The sequence below is a fragment of the Erythrolamprus reginae genome, chromosome 3 (genome assembly GCF_031021105.1).
Source record: "Erythrolamprus reginae isolate rEryReg1 chromosome 3, rEryReg1.hap1, whole genome shotgun sequence".
NCBI classification, from domain to species: domain Eukaryota; kingdom Metazoa; phylum Chordata; class Lepidosauria; order Squamata; family Dipsadidae; genus Erythrolamprus; species Erythrolamprus reginae.
The window spans coordinates 15,701,650-15,718,333 of NC_091952.1; the positions used below are offsets into that span (position 1 = coordinate 15,701,650).

At 39.1% G+C, this 16,684-nt stretch overlaps 1 protein-coding gene across 1 annotated transcript in view; it reads right to left on the reverse strand.

The window, feature by feature from the left end:
- Positions 1-9,327: 9,327 nt before the first annotated feature.
- CDH26 (cadherin 26) overlaps positions 9,328-16,684 on the reverse strand; it is a 58,558-nt gene continuing 51,201 nt past the window's right edge. Inside the window, exons 16-17 of the mRNA XM_070744516.1 lie at positions 15,419-15,508; positions 9,328-11,032 (exon numbers count right to left, since the gene is read on the reverse strand). Of these exons, the coding sequence (XP_070600617.1) occupies positions 10,835-11,032; positions 15,419-15,508 (288 nt within the window). The 3' untranslated portion in view covers positions 9,328-10,834. The remainder of the gene's footprint in view (positions 11,033-15,418; positions 15,509-16,684) is intronic.

Consider the following 16,684-nt stretch of genomic DNA (forward strand, 5'->3'; position numbering starts at 1 on the left):
TCTTGGTGTGCAGATAGATAGATAGATAGATAGATAGATAGATAGATAGATAGATAGATAGATAGATAGATAGATGATAAATAAATAAACAAATAAATAAATAAGAAAATATTTATTGATTTACTTATTTATTTACTTACTTATTTATTTATTTACTTATTCACTTATTCATTTACTTACTTACTTCTTTATTTATTTATTTGCTTTTTTGTTTGTTTGTTTGTTTGTTAGATTTGTATGCCACCCCTCTTCATAGACTTGGGGCGGCTCACAACAACAATAAAACAATTCAAGACAAAGCTAATAATTTAAAAACATTTTTAAAAAACCGTTATTAAAGGAGACATACAGACAAACATACCATACATGAATTGTATAAATAAGTAAGTGAGTGAGTGAGTGAACAGATGATCGATATTTGTTTGTTTGTTTGTTTGTTTGTTTGTTTGTTTGTTTGTTTGTTTGTTTGTTTGTTTGTTTGTTTATTTATTTATTTATTTATTTATTTATTTGCCGCCCCTCTCCGTAGACTCGGGGCGGCTAACAACAGTAAAAAGGCAATATGTACAAATCTAATATTAAAAATAATGTAAAAATCCCCAATTTAAGAAACCAATCATACATACAGACATCCCATGCATAAATTTTATAAGCCTAGGGGGAAGGGAATATCTCAATTCCCCCATGCCTAACGATAGAAGTGGGTTTTAAGGAGCTTACGAAAGGCAAGGAGGGTGGGGGTAACTCTGATATCTGGGGGGAGTTGGTTCCAGAGGGTTGGGGCCGCCACAGAGAAGGCTCTTCCCCTGGCTCCCGCCAAACGACATTGTTTAGTTGACAGGAACCTGGAGAAGGCCAACTCTGTGGGACCTAACTGGTCTCTGGGATTCGTGCGGCAGAAGACGGTCCCAGAGATATTCTGGTCCAATGCCATGAAGGGCTTTATAGGTCATAACCAACACTTTGAATTGTGACCGGAAACCGATCGGCAACCAGTGCAGACTGTGGAGTGTTGGTGTGGCATGGGCATATTTAGGAAGGCCTATGATAGCTCTCGCAGCTGCATTCTGCATGATCCAGACCCTGGGGGTACACATACAATACTTTGGGAAACCCTCTTGGGTTAATCCTATTACGTCCTGAAGGCTCATATCTTAATCCCATCATCCTGGAGCTGAGGGTCTTTTGTTTTGTAGATAGGCTGGACCAATCTTTCTCAATGTGCACGAAATATCTGCTGGGGGTGGGAGAGATCTGGAGCTCTGAGTTTGTCTCCCTTAAGATTTTTTTAAAAAATTTCTCTCTTAGGGTAAATATTTTATCCTGCCTTTATGAATATTCCTCAAAAAAATATTTCATTCTTCTAAAGGGGGCTGCATGCTAACTTTCTACAATATGTATTCAGTATTTGGAAGCAAGAGAAAGCTGGGTATATGGTTTTATTTGATTCATAAGCATTAATATTCCAAGAACATGCAGAATCGCTACTTTGAACTGAGATGCTCCCAGCAAGGTAGTGTGTGTGTGTGGAGAAACTTCTTGAGAAGGTGTAGACGGTTGCCAGGAGACTATTTGACATCTCTCTGACCCCAGAGTAAGGCTCTGGCCTTGATTTAAGAGCAAGCATCCCACCAGCAAGAACAGATTGTGGAAGCCTCATTTGAGTCTCTAAGCATATGGTTAGCTATGGAACAGAAGATAAACAAGCTATTTTCAGAAGTAGCAAAATAATTGTTTTCGGCTTTATATTGATGTTTTTAGCATAACAAGATCAGAAGAGCAAATGCCTCTCAACTAGGTTCTGAGGAAACAGGTTACACAAGTGAAGCCCGGGTTTTAGAACAGGGAAACACAAATATTTGTGTCAGGGGGATGCTGTGAGGAATGGATCGTGAAGATGGTTATCTTTGCAGAAATGCCTAAATTAATATGATTGATCATTTGATTAAGGAACTATAATTGCTTTTATAAAAGACAATATATGGGATTTTTACTGGGAAAGGATAAAAATCATCTGATAATTTCAGGCTTTATTGGTTGGGAGGTGTTGTGGTTAGCTCTGGCCCAGCTCCTGCCCCAAGGACTGTGGCTGTGGGGGAGACATCCACATGCTGCAGGCCTGTTTTGCCCCCCCCCAGTGGAATCTGATGATGAAGGCTCCTCTGACCAAGAAGACATGAGTGACAGGGAGGAGGAGAGTGGGGCAGACAGCTCAGAAGGAGATCAATTATCTAGCTCCTCCTTGGATTCGGAACAAGAGTTAATGACACAGTCATGCATGCATAGGCAGCAACAATTGAGAGATTATTATCAAAGAAAATGAGGCCACCTGTGGTTGGATGGGGCTGTGGTAATTAGTGAGGCTGCTATAAATAGCAGCCTGTGGGTTTGGCCATTGTGGAGGGTTATCTGATCATTGTGTTTCGTGACTGCTTTACTGACTTTGACCTTTTGTGTGCTGATTTTTGAAACTAAACCAGGGCAAAGTGTGTTTCACTTTGTGAAAGAAGAAGGACTGAATTGCCTCACAACTGCAAGCTAAGTATTACAGAACTGATAAGGGACTTGTACAAATTACCAGTTTGTTTGGAGACGAGTGCTCTTTGCTATACCAAAAGAGGGCTTGGTTTAAGTGAATTTTCATTATAAAGAACATTGTTTTGAATTTTCAAACGTGTGTGGGTCTGAAATTTGTACCTGTGAATTTTTGGGAGGAGTCTACCAGAGAGCCTGACAGAACAGGAGGGAACCTTGGAGGTCTTCTAGTGCAGCCCCTACTTAGGCAGGAAACCCCTACCCTACTTCAGACAAATGGTTATCCAAGATTTTTTTAAAAACTTCCAGTGTTGGAGCATTCATAACTTCTGGAGACAAGCTGTTCCACTGATTAATTATTCTGTCAGGAAATTTCTCCTTAGTTCTAAGTTGCTTCGCTTCTTGTTTAGTTTCCACCCATTGCTTCTTGCTTTACCCTCAGGTGCTTTGAAGAATAGTTTGACTCCCTCTTCTTTGTGGCAACCCCTGAGATACTGGAACACTCCTATCATGTGTCTCCCTAGTCCTTTTTTCATTAAACTAGACATATCCAGTTAATGGGCAATCTATTCTACATAACAAAGATAGGATTAGCCCTCTGCCTATCACAACACCCTTCTTCTTTTCTTCTTCAACATTTTCGGGGCATGTAATGTAAACACTTCAAAAATCAAATTAATCCATCAAGGGGCTTGCTAACACAAGGAAACACAGAGACCAATCCTCACTGGAAATTATCTGGCCCAGCATGGGACTCCTTTGGTGTTGTGGTTGGCTCTGGCCCAGCTCCTGCCCCAAGGAATGTGGAGGTGGATGCAGGGGAAACATCAACATGTCATAGGCCTGTTTTATTGCCGACAGAGTCAGGTAGTGCAGTTTCCTGGGACGAAGAAGAAGGTGGGGGTGACTTGGAAGAGGGGGGCTTGGCACACAGCCCAGGAAGCCAATCTCCATTATCTTCAGTCGATTCAGATGCGGAAGTCTTGGACCAACGCATGTACAGAATTATGCATAGAAGAGACCAATTGAAGAAATATTAAAGGAGATAAGAGAGGCCACCTGTGTTTGGGTGGGGCTCCAGTAATTAGAGCTGCTGATATAAATAGCAGCATGCTGGCTTGGCCATTGTGGAAGATTATCTGATCGTTGTTTCTTCAGGACCGTGCCTTGCTGTTTCCGAACTTTGTTTGTTGATTTTTCACGACTTGGAAACCAAAGCAAAATGTGTGTGTCTCACTTCGTTGGAAGAAGGAGGGCTGTGACATTTCTTCACAGCTGCTAGCTAAGTACTTAAGGACTGATTAAGGGGATTGTACAGCCTACAAGGTTGTTTTGGGATGAGTGCTCTTTGCAATACAAAAAAGGGTGCTTTGTTTCTTTTGAATTTTGTGATTTTTATTTATTTATTTATTATTTTGTCCAATACACAATGAGGGTTTTAGTGGGTATATATCTATATACACATAGTAAAATACATGATGAAGGTTATAGAGGAGATACTCATAGTAAAATATATTTAAGAAATAATAGAAAAGAAGATATAGTAATAGAACATATCATTGAAAGAATAGAAGAAGAGATATAGGAATAGAAGAAAGAAATAGGAGATATAGGAGAGCAATAGGACAGGAGACGGAAGGCACTCTAGTGCACTTGTACTCGCCCCTTACTGACCTCTTAGGAATCTGGATAGGTCAACCGTAGATAATCTAAGGGTAAAGTGTTGGGGGTTTGGAGATGACACTATGGAGTCCAGTAATGAGTTCCACGCTTCGACAACTCGGTTACTGAAGTCGTATTTTTTACAGTCAAGTTTGGAGCGGTTAATATTAAGTTTAAATCTGTTGTGTGCTCTTGTGTTGTTGTGGTTGAAGCTGAAGTAGTCAGCTTCAACCACAACAACACAAACAACAACACAAACATCATAAAGAACATTGTTTTTGAACTTTCAAGTGTGTGTGGGTCTGAAATTTGTACCCTTGAATTCTCGGGAGACTCATACCATAGACCCCGGCAGAACATTTTGCAAATATTTTGTTTGAAGTAGCCAGCCCAAACCTACTCCTGAGATACAACCCCAGTCACAAGTTGCTGAGAATTTATTCTGAGTTTACTCAAGATTAACCATTTGCATCACTCTCCAGTTCCACTCTTAGCCATGCAGAACTACAGTGCCTGAAGGATCCCCTGCTGAATTTAATCTTAAATTATTTAAAATCAAGTTGCAGTCATTAAATAGAAACATAGAAACATAAAAGTCTGACGGCAGAAAAAGACCTCCTGGTGCATCTAGTCTGCCCTTATACTATTTCTTGTATTTTATCTTAGGGTGGATATATGTTTATCCCTGGCATGTTTAAATTCAGTTACTGTGGATTTACCGACCACATCTGCTGGAAGTTTGTTCCAAGCATCTACTACTCTTTCAGTAAAATAAAATTTTCTCATGTTGCTTTTGATTTTTCCCCCAACTAACCTCAGATTGTGCCCCCTTGTTCTTATGTTCAATTTCCTATTAAAAACACTTCTCTCCTGAACCTTATTTAACCCTTTAACATATTTAAATGTTTCGATCATGTCCCCCCTTTTCCTTCCGTCCTCCAGACTATACAGATTGAGTTCATTAAGTCTTTCCTGATACGTTTTATGCTTAAGACCTTCCACCATTCAGATAACACAATTAAAATGCAGATAACACAATTAAAATCCCATGCATTTAATAATCCCTTCTTTCTATCGCTTTGCAAACGACTCTTTTGAGACAACTTTAGCAGAACTCCTGAAGGTGGAGCAGGTGGAGAATTGCTGTAAGATAGCAGACTGTGTGTCTTGATTTAAATCCATCTCTTTCTTTCTTTTTCTTTCTTTCCTTCCTTCCTTCCTTCCTTCCTTCCTTCCTTACTTACTTACTTACTTACTTACTTATCCAATACAAAAATACATAGGAAGAAAAATAGACATGTGATAATATAAATGAGGGTGAGAGTGAACCCAGAGGAAAGGATATATGAAAGAAAGAAAATATATATGATAAGTGAAAGAAAGGAAAGACAATTGGACAGGGGACGAAAGGCACTCCAGTGCACTTATGTACGCCCCTTACTGGCCTCTTAGGAACCTGGAGAGGTCAGTCGTGGAGAATCTAAGGGAGAAATGTTGGGGGTTAGGGGTTGACATAATTGAGTCCGGCAATGAGTTCCATGCTTCAATAACTCGATTGTTGAAATCGTATTTTTTACAGTCAAGTTTGGAGCGGTTCGTATTAAGTTTGAATCTGTTGCGTGCTCTTGTGTTGTTGCGGTTGAAGCTGAGGTAGTCATTGACCGGTAGAACGTTGCAGCAATACTCAAATCGTGTTTTAGGCGCCATAGTTCTAGGCTTTCTAGGCCCAGGATTGTTAGTCTATTTTCGTAGGATATTCTGTTTCGAGTGGAGGAGTGAAGGGCTCTTCTGGTAAAATATCTTTGGACATTTTCAAGGGTGTTGATGTCTGAGATGTGGTATGGGTTCCAGACAGATGAGCAGTAGTCTAGGATGTATCTGGCAAAAGTTTTGTAGGCTCTGGTGAGTAGTGTGAGATTGCCTGAGCAGAAGCTGCGTAGGATCAGGTTAACAACTCTAGAAGCTTTTTTGGCGATATTGTTGCAGTGGGCTTTAGCACTTAGGTCATTCGATATTAGTATTCCAAGGTCTTTTATTGAGTGAGGAGCTGAAGCTGCTCTTCATGTTTCCCCGTGAAGACCCTTCCTTCCAGCAAAGCTGCCAGCAGAGGCAACAATGTACCTGTTCATTTCTCATCAGGTGTAACAGTGCAGTTGACAGTGAATGGGACAATCATCAGAGGAGCTCTTTGAAAACGACTGCCATTTAGAAAAACAGAAAGAAAAAAAACTGTTGAATTTCCATGTAGCTGTAGTTCCACTTCCCTTCCCCTCCATCTTTAGTAAACTAATGGCTGCCAGCTTCTGGTCTATTGATAGCATATTCTAAACACAATCATTTAAAAAAAAAAAAATCTAGTCTGTGTTTTTTCATTACATTTATTTTTATTTTTTTTATTCAATCGTGGAGAGACTAAGGGAGAAATGTTGGGGGTTAGGGGTTGACACAATGGAGTCCGTTAATGAGTTCTACGCTTCGATAACTCGATTGTTGAAATCATATTTTTTACAATCAAGTTTGGAGCATATTAAGTTTGAATCTGTTGCATGCTCTTGTGTTGTTGCGGTTGAAGCTGAAGTAGTCATTGACCGGTAGGACGTTGCAGCATATGATCTTGTTCCAAGTGAAGGCACGTTATAAATGGCAGGGTTTTTTTCCATCTCAAAATATCTGTCTCTACTAGATGACCTACCGTCCTTTTCCACCAACCAGTTAAGATATTCCTGGTAGCACTGGCTGGTAACGCTGATTGACAATCAATTTCACATGCTGTTGTGCACATGCAACTTTGTACAGAGCAAAGTATTCGATGAGAATATTTCATTCACTCAGATCTAGGATGCCTTCTTTGAATGTTCCCTTTATTTCTTTGAGCAGTATATATATCTATCAATGCCTCTACCTTAGAATATATCAATAATATACACAATTATACATTTTTATGAATCATTCTTAAATCAATATCCTACTTTGCACCTATTTTATATTACTGTTCATCAGTCTGTTGTTCTTCATTTCTTTACACTCCCCTCCCTCTATCTCCATCTCTTCCTTCTACCTTCTTACTCCTTCTCTCCCCCTTCCTACTTCCCTCTATTCCTTCTCTTTTCACTTCACTTTTTTATTTCCCCTTTCTTCTTCTTTTTCCTTTCCTTGAGTGATTCTTATTTATTTATTTATTTTATATTTATTTATTACTTAGATTTGTATGCCGCCCCTCTCCGAAGACTCTTATCCTAGTGCATCTCTTGTTTAACAGAGTCTGAATTTTCAAGAAAAAATTGTCTGATATCCTGAATTGTTTGCCTAGGAATCTATCCCATTTATCACTTCTTCTTCTTGTGTCATATCTGTCATCGGACGTTGGTGATCACATTGGTGATCCATGACATATGATAAATGTAAAATATAACCATATTTTATATAAAATATAAAGCCACACAAACTAAGGCTGATCATTTCTTCCATAGTCAAAAGTCTCTTCCTCCTTTGCGCTGAATTGAAAAAAAATCAATATTTATTAGATAGGATTACTTAATAGGTAGTGCTAGCATTAGTTCAGGTGGTCCTTGACCTACAACCATTCATTTAATGACCAAAGTTATAACAGCATTGAAAGAAGTGTCTTATGACTGCTTTTCACACTTATAACTCTTGGACACTTGATCAAAATTCATAGAATTATACTCCGAAAAATATCGTAAGAGATATAGAGATGATGGATGGGTGGATGGATGGATGGATGAATAGATGTTTATTCATTCATTCATTCATTCATTCACTCATTCATTCATTTATCTATATTAGGACTTACCTTGTGGTGAAAGAGGCAGCAAAGTCTGTGTACATTACTGCCCTTATTGCGTAGATAGATAGATAGATAGATGGATGGATGGATGGATGGATGGATGGATGGATGGAGATAGATATATGGATGGATGGATGGAGATGATAGATAGATAGATAGATAGATAGATAGATAGATAGATAGATAGATAGATAGTATGATAGAATGTTTGTATTACAAATTAGATATAGAATATAGAATAACTATTTATTGTTGGTAATGATTTACATTTTTATTTTGTATTTTTCACCTTTTAAGCAGGTATGCATTTCACCTTTTCACCTTTTACGCAGGTATGCATTTTTTGATAATGTATCTGTATTTGTTTCTTTAAGATTTTCTGTTTTATTTTTTATTTTTTTTAAAAAAGTGGACTAGTTAAATATGCCACAGGGAGGCAGCATAACACACTGCTAGCTTATCATCCTCATGGTTGTGGGAGTATGTTTTTCAAATAAACTAACGTGAATGAATGATTCATTTTACATTAAATCATTCTAAAAAAGATTTGTTGGGGTGAAAGATTTTTATTGTTTTTTCATTGTTTATTGTATAGGAAGGATGACAGCTGAGTTTCAGAACATTTACCTTTTTGTGCAAATTATACTAATCCATACCAGTAACACATTTGCTTATTTTACAGACACATTCTGCTGCTTAAAATCTGGTGCAGGCAGCTGCTCATAATAAGAAAATACAAAGTGAAATTTGAGAAAAGTTTGCAATAAAACCAGGTGTGCTTTTACACATTTCCGCAATGACATAAAATTAGGAACAACTCATGATGATATTATTCATTCAGTCATGTCCGATTCTTGACATGATATCTAAGGAATTTCATGTCTTAGTAAATGATATGAAGACACCAGACAATAAATACAATCTGTATGTTTTACCCATTTGCATGGAATTTTATCTGACTGAGAAAAGCACTAAATTTGGACCTGAACACATTCATTCATTCGTTCATGCATTCATTCATTCATTCATTCATTCGATTTTTGTTTTGCCTTTATTTCTTTATAAGTAACCCAAAGCAGCAAACATTCCTAATACTCCTTTCGCCTCCAATTTTTCCTGTGAGGTGGGTTGGGCTGAAAAAGAGCCTATGACTGGCCCAAAGCCATCCAGACAGTTTTCTAACTTCCAACTTCTCATCAAGAAAATCTTCCGCATAGATTAGAACAAATCATGCAATGGGCATGATCCCCTCTTCTCACGAATTAAGCTCCATTCGCCTTTTATGTTTTAAAATTCAGAATTATTTGTGTCGTGACAACATATTTTTTTCAAAAAATATATTAGTTTATTGTAAGACAAAAGTACAAAAAGAAAGAATAGATCACAAAATGTTGGAAAGCTAAGGGTGCTGAGAAACAGGAAGAAAAAATAGCAATTTCTGGTGTTTTTCAGGGCAATGAATATAGAATACTGTATAGAAAAAAATACCACCTCAACCTTTTGCTTTACATTTCTCAACATTTCAAGCCATTTTTATAACAACAAACTCATTCTAACCCTCAAAACCTAAAATCAAAGAAACACCACCACCCCAACCCCTGAATTGTAGGGAAAAATCTAGTTTTTCTTTCCAAGCAGAATGAAAGTGGATAAATTCTCTCTAATTAAAATGATCAGATTTGCTACATCTGCCAACTCCATCATCTTTACCAGCCATTTTTTCATTGTGGGAATAAGCGTGTTTCTAGCTTTCTTGCATATAAAATTCTCATCACACATAACATGGGCATGTCAGCCTTGATAGCTTCAAGGCAGGATTAGACAGATTCATGGGTGCCAAGTGTATCAGTGGTTATTGAAATGGATGTCCATGTGCCGCCTCTATGTTGGTTGAGGCAGGCAGGATTCCCTTGGGTACCATTTCTTGGGGGTCAAGGGATAGGGAGGGTTTTGCCTTCTCTTTCTGCTCAAGATCCCCGTGTACAATTGATGGGCCACTGTGTGACACAGAATGCTGGACTCGATGGGCTTTGGCCTGATTCAGCATGGTTCTTCTTATGTTCTTATAAATAATGACACAAGATGGCTATCGGGAAGTGGTCAATAACGGGGGAGAAATGAATGATGCAGTAACTGAGTAGTCAGAACTGGAATTTATCTTCTGTCTGTCCATGGACTCTATCTGGTCTCAAAGAAAAGGTTTTCTAACAATTTGAAGATGAAACTTTAGAATGTGTTTATTCTCTTGCATAAGGAACTGCTGTGGCCCAAAGGTAGAGCTCTTGCCTCACAATCAGGAGGCTGTGAGTTCAATCCTAGGTCTCCGACTTGGGCAGGAGGATGGACTAGATGACCTGTAACATCCCTTCCAACTTTGTTAATCTGTAAGCTGAAAGAGCAATAGGCATACAATATGAACCTTTCTTAGAGCAGGGGTCCCTAAATTTTCTGGGTTGGCGACTCGGAGCAGTGGAGAAGGAGAAGAGGGGATGATTTTGTGAGAGGGGCGAGTGCATATGCATTTGTCTATGTGCGTACTTGCAATGTTAATGGCAACACTTGTGTGAATTCGGGCCTCGAGCTCCCGTAACAAGGATAGCATGAATGGTGCCACCGATGCCCGCAACAAGGATGGCAAGAGTGGCGCCTTGGGCACCCAGGATGAGGCTCAAGTGAGCAAAGCTGTGCACTCATGAGGCATGGTAGCAATTTACCTGTGTCCCATAGTTTGGGAACCCCTGTTCTAGAGCACTTTTTATCATAGAAAACGAGTCCCATTTTCTAAATTGATTTACAAAACTCTTGCTAAGAAGAGGCCAAAAGCGGCGATCATTTGCTGCATATTTTTGCAAGACGGATAAATCTAGGTTCCAAACCACCCAGGAAGTCCTCCGGCAGGCTGCTTTTGTCATCTAGGATGGCAAGGGACCATGAAGATTCGTTTTTTTCCAACGCTCCTTCCCTTGCATAAACCCGTGGGGAATAAGAAAGTCTATTATCCTCCAGGTTGGCCATGTCTTCACATTTCTGCAAAGAAAAAATTACAAACATTTAGGGATGGTAGGCACAATGGAGTGCTTATGCATGCCCCTTGCAGACCTCTTAGGAATGGGGTGAGGTCGACTGTAGACAGTCTAAGATTAAAGTGTTTGGGGTTTGGGGAAGAAACCACAGAGTCAGGTAGTGTATTCCAAGCATCTCCATCTCCGGGACCACCTTCCGCCACATGAATCCCAGCGACCGGTTAGGTCCCACAGAGTTGGCCTTCTCTGGGTCCCATCGACTAAGCAATGTCATTTGGCGGGACCCAGGGGAAGAGCCTTCTCTGTGGCGGCCCCGACCCTCTGGAACCAGCTCCCCCCAGATATCAGAGTTGCCCCCACCCTCCTTGCCTTTCGCAAGCTCCTTAAATCCCACCTCTGTCGTCAGGCATGGGGGAATTGAAATTCCCCTTCCCTCTAGGCATATAGAATTTATACATGGTATGCTTGCATGTATGATTGGTTCTTTAAATTGGGTTTTTTAAGATTATTTTTAATATTAGATTTGTTTATATTGTCTTTTTACTGTTGTTAGCTGCCCCGAGCATACAAATCTAATAAATAAATTAATTAATTAATTAATCATTCTGTTGTTGAAGTTGTATTTTCTACAGTTGAGTTTCAAGCGGTTTACATCGCATTTGAATCTATTGTTTGTTCGAGTAATGTTGTGGTTGAAACTGAAGTACAGTGGTACCTCTACCTACAAACACCTCTACGTAGGAACTTTTCTGGATAAGCTTGGGAGGCAAGCTAAGAAATAAATAATTAAAGCTTTAAAGCAGACAAGAGAGGATGGATAGAAAGGGAACCTTTCTAAATATAATAGTGGCATAACTAAAAGTTAGAATCGGGATGGAAACTACAGAGATGAATGGAATACACATTTTTATATAATAAGGTGAAGTAATAACAAAAGGGGAAGCTAGAACTTGAATGATGGTAGTACTAAAAACATAGAAACATAGAAGACTCACGGCAGAAAAAGACCTCATGATCCATCTAGTCTGCCCTTATACTATTTTCTGTATTTTATCTTAGGATGGATATATGTTTATCCCAGGCATGTTTAAATTCAGTTACTGTGGATTTATCAACCACGTCTGCTGGAAGTTTGTTCCAAGGATCTACTACTCTTTCAGTAAAATAATATTTTCTCATGTTGCTTTTGATCTTTCCCCCAACTAACTTCAGATTGTGTCCCCTTTTTCTTGTGTTCACTTTCCTATTAAAAACACTTCCCTCCTGGACCTTATTTAACCCTTTAACATATTTAAATGTTTCGATTATGTCCCCCCTTTTCCTTCTGTCCTCCAGACTATACAGATTGAGTTCATTAAGTCTTTCCTGATACGTTTTATGCTTAAGACCTTCCACCATTCTTGTAGCCCGTCTTTGGACCCGTTCAATTTTGTCAATATCTTTTTGTAGGTGAGGTCTCCAGAACTGAACACAGTATTCCAAATGTGGTCTCACCAGCACTCTATATAGCGGGATCATAATCTCCCTCTTCCTGCTTGTTATACCTCTAGCTATGCAGCCAAGCATCCTACTTGCTTTCCTTACTGCCTGACTGCACTGTTCACCCATTTTGAGACTGTCAGAAATCACTACGCATGTTTGAATAACATTGTGATTGACATGAAAATAACATATTGAAATATTGAATAATTAATGGAAGATTATAATTTAACATAAACTTGTACATTGTTATTAGAACCATATAAGTCTGTTAAATGTAACAAATATGATTATTAATATTCTATTTGTAGTAAAAGGAACAATACCCTGAATATGGTGATTGGCATAAAAATAACACATTGAAATATGTGTATTATTACCAGAACCATATAAGCTTGTCAAACATAGTAAATATGATGAATATTATTTTATTTGTACTAAAGTGTGGATAGAAAGGGAATATTTTAAAATATAATAGTGGCATAATTAAAAGTTAGAAAGCAGATGGAAACTAGAGGGGGCTTTAATGGAACACAGATATTTATATAATAAGGTAAAGTAATAATAAGAGAGGAAATCAGAACTTAAACAATGGCAGTATTAAAATGTTTGAACAATATGGTGATTGGCATAAAAATAACATACTGAAATCTTGAATAATTAAATAATGGAAGATTATATTTTAACATAAACATGTGTATTAGTATTAAAACCATATAAGTCTATTAAATGTAACAAATAGTATTATTATTATTATTATTATTATTATTTAATTTGTAGTAAAAGAAATGACACTCGGAATATGATGATTGGTATAAAAAATAACATATTGAAATAATGAATAACTAAATAATGAAATATTATAATTCAACCAAAAATATGTATACTATCACCAGAACTATATAAACTTGTCAACTGTAGTAAATATGATGAATATTATTTTGTTTGTACTAAAATGTAGGACACTCAGGTGTCATACTGTTTACGCATTGACATGTTTGTAAAAAATAAATAAATAAAAACTTGGGTGGAAGTAATTCTGAAGGTTTGAAAAACTTTCCCACTTTTCAGTTGGTTATTGCTTTAAGAGTGGGAGCAGTAGGGTGGTCTGGAGATGAAGACATTTGCCTCCCACTCAGAAGGTTGAGAGTTAGAACTTAAGGAGTTGTGGATGTTTTTCTATCAGGGCGCAAAGAGAAAATATATGTTGTGAACTCCAGGTAGGCATCAGGAAGGACACCCAGCCAGTGAATGCTCAGTTATTATTATTATTATTATTATTATTATTATTATTATTATTATTATTATTATATTATTATTATTATTATTTATTATTTATTAGATTTGTATGCCGCCCCTCTCCGAAGACTTAGAGTGGCTCTCAACAGTAATAAAAAACAGTACTGTATAACAATGGGACAAATCTAATAATAAAATACATAAAAACCCCAACAATTAAAAACCATACAGCACATACACACCAAACGTGAAATATAAAAGTCTGGGGCAGATGTCTTAGTTCCCCCATGCCTGGCAATATAGGTGGGTCTTAAGTAACTTGCGAAAGACAAGGAGGGTGGGGGCCATTTTAATCTCCGGGGGGAGTTGATTCCAGAGGGTTGGGGCTGCCACAGAGAAGGCTCTTCCCCTGGGTCCCGCCAAACGACATAGTTTGGTCAACGGGACCCAGAGAAGGCCAACTCTGTGGGACCTTATCAGCTGCTGGGATTCATGCGGTAGAAGGTATTCTGGTCCAACGCCATGTAGGACTTTAAAGGTCATTACCAACACTTTGAATTGTGACCGGAAACTGATCGGCAGCCAGTGCAGGCCACGGAGTGTTGTGGAAACGTGGGCGAATCTAGGAAGCCCCACGATAGCTCTCGCGGCCGCATTCTGCACGATCTGAAGTTTCCGAACACTTTTCAAAGGTAGCCCCATGCAGAGAGCATTGCAGTAGTCGAACCTCGAGGTGATAAGGGCATGAGCGACTGTGAGCAATGACCCCCTGTCCAAGTAAGGCCGCAACTGGTGCACCAAGTGAACCTGGGCAAACGCCCTCCTCGCCACAGCCGAGAGATGGTGTTCCAATGTTAGCTGTGGATCAAGGAGGACGCCCAAGTTGTGAACCCTCTCTGAGGGGGTCAATAATTCCCCACACACACACAGTCACCCCGAAACAAAGGGTCATAAAAAGAAAAAAAATGCTTTAAGTGGGATAAGGGACGGTATTTCATTAGGAGAACGGCAGATGGAAAGGAATGCGTTCTATAGGTCTCTACAGAAATTTTCCTATCCAGCAGCTGCAATCCTAACTTCAAATTTCTTCATGTGACAAATAAGCACTTCACTTCCAAAATAGGTATCTATTTTTATCTTTCATTGGTAATTTGACTGAGCAGGGGAAACCACCAGGAAACCTTAAATCTGGTGGTTGAGCCATGGTTAAAACATATACAGTGGTATCTCTACTTATGAGCTTAATTTGTTCCTCTACTTACGAAATTAATTTGTTCCGTGGCCAGGTTTGTAAGAAGCAGCATTTTTTTTCCCATAGGAATCAATGTAAAAGCAAATAATGAGTGTAGGCCCTGTTTCCTCCCAGGAGATTCCTAGAGAGGCCCCACAGACGCTTCTCCCCGCCTTTTCCTGCCCTGTTTCCTCCCAGGAGATTCCTAAAGAGGCCCCACAGAGGCTTCTCCTTGCCTTTTCTGGTTACAGTTTCAGAGGCTTGGGTTTGTAAGTGGAAAATGGTTCTTGAGAAGAGGCAAAAAAATCTTGAACACCCGGTTCGTATCTAGAAAAGTTCGTAAGTAGAGACGTTCTTAGGTAGAGGTACCACTGTACTAGGTTTTGTCATTCTAAATATTTTGGGGGAAAAGAAGCCACTGTTTGCCCTGCAGTTGCTTACTTGTTTCAATGCAACAGCTACTATTTCTGAAATCTTCTCTTGCGGATTTTTCTGGTATGTTTTAATGTTCTGATGATTCCAACACTCCAGCTATGGAAAGAAGGAAGAAAGGGAGCTTCACAATCAACTCCAACTTAAAATCCATTTGCCCATTTTATCACTTTGCTTTCAAACACATTTTTGTCTAACCACCTGTTCTATACCTGTAAAACCACCTGTAAATCAATGCATCCAAAGCTATTAAAAACAATGAGAAGAAAGATTTCATTAATTGTGTTAATGAAATTTCATTAATTCATTAATGCAGAACTGGACAATTTCATTAATGCATTAATGCAGAACTGGACAATTTCTTGGTCACTTGTCCAACACCTCCAGAATCTGTTTCACGTGGGCAGCCAAATTCCAGTTTCCCCAATTATGGGCCATTTTGAGGCAGAAAATGTTTGAATTTGTAGCATAGGTTTACAGCCATTTTTTAAAAAGATTTGTTTTTAAGAGATTGGATGATCATAGAAAGATAGAAGAATGACGGCAGAAAAAGACCTCATGGTCCATCTAGTCTGCCCTTATACTATTTCCAGTATTAAATCTTAGGATGGATATATGTTTTATCCCAGGCATGTTTAAACTCAGTTACTGTGGATTTACCAACCACGTCTGCTGGAAGTTTATTCCAAGCATCTACTACTCTTTCAGTAAAATAATATTGGTATAGGACATGATGGTGAACCTTTTTTTGCTCGGGTGCCCACATCCATAATGCAATGCCCTCCCCCTGCACATGTGTGCACAGCAACACCACGCTGTTCCAACGCACATGCATGCAGACCTCACTGAAGCCTCTGGACTTCCGATAGGCCTGTTGGGCCGTTTTTCAGCCACCCACCTACCCCAGGTTTCAGGAACCTTTCCTGAAGCCTGAGGAGGACAAAAAATGGGCCTACTGGATGTTTGTTTCTGAACTTCTGGTAGGCCTGTTGGGTCCATTTTTCACCCACCCACCTACCCCAGGCTTCAGAAACCTTTCCTGAAGCTTGAGGGGGACAAAAAACGGGCCCACTGGATGTTTGTTTCTAAACTTCCGGTAGGCCTGTTGAGCCGTTTTTCAGCCACCCACCTACCCCAGAATCAGGAACCTTTCCTGAAGCCTGAGGGGGACAAAAAACGGGCCCACTGGATGTTTGTTTCTAAACTTCCGGTAGGCCTGTTGAGCCGTTTTTCAGCCACCCACCTACCCCAGAATCAGGAACCTTTCCTGAAGCC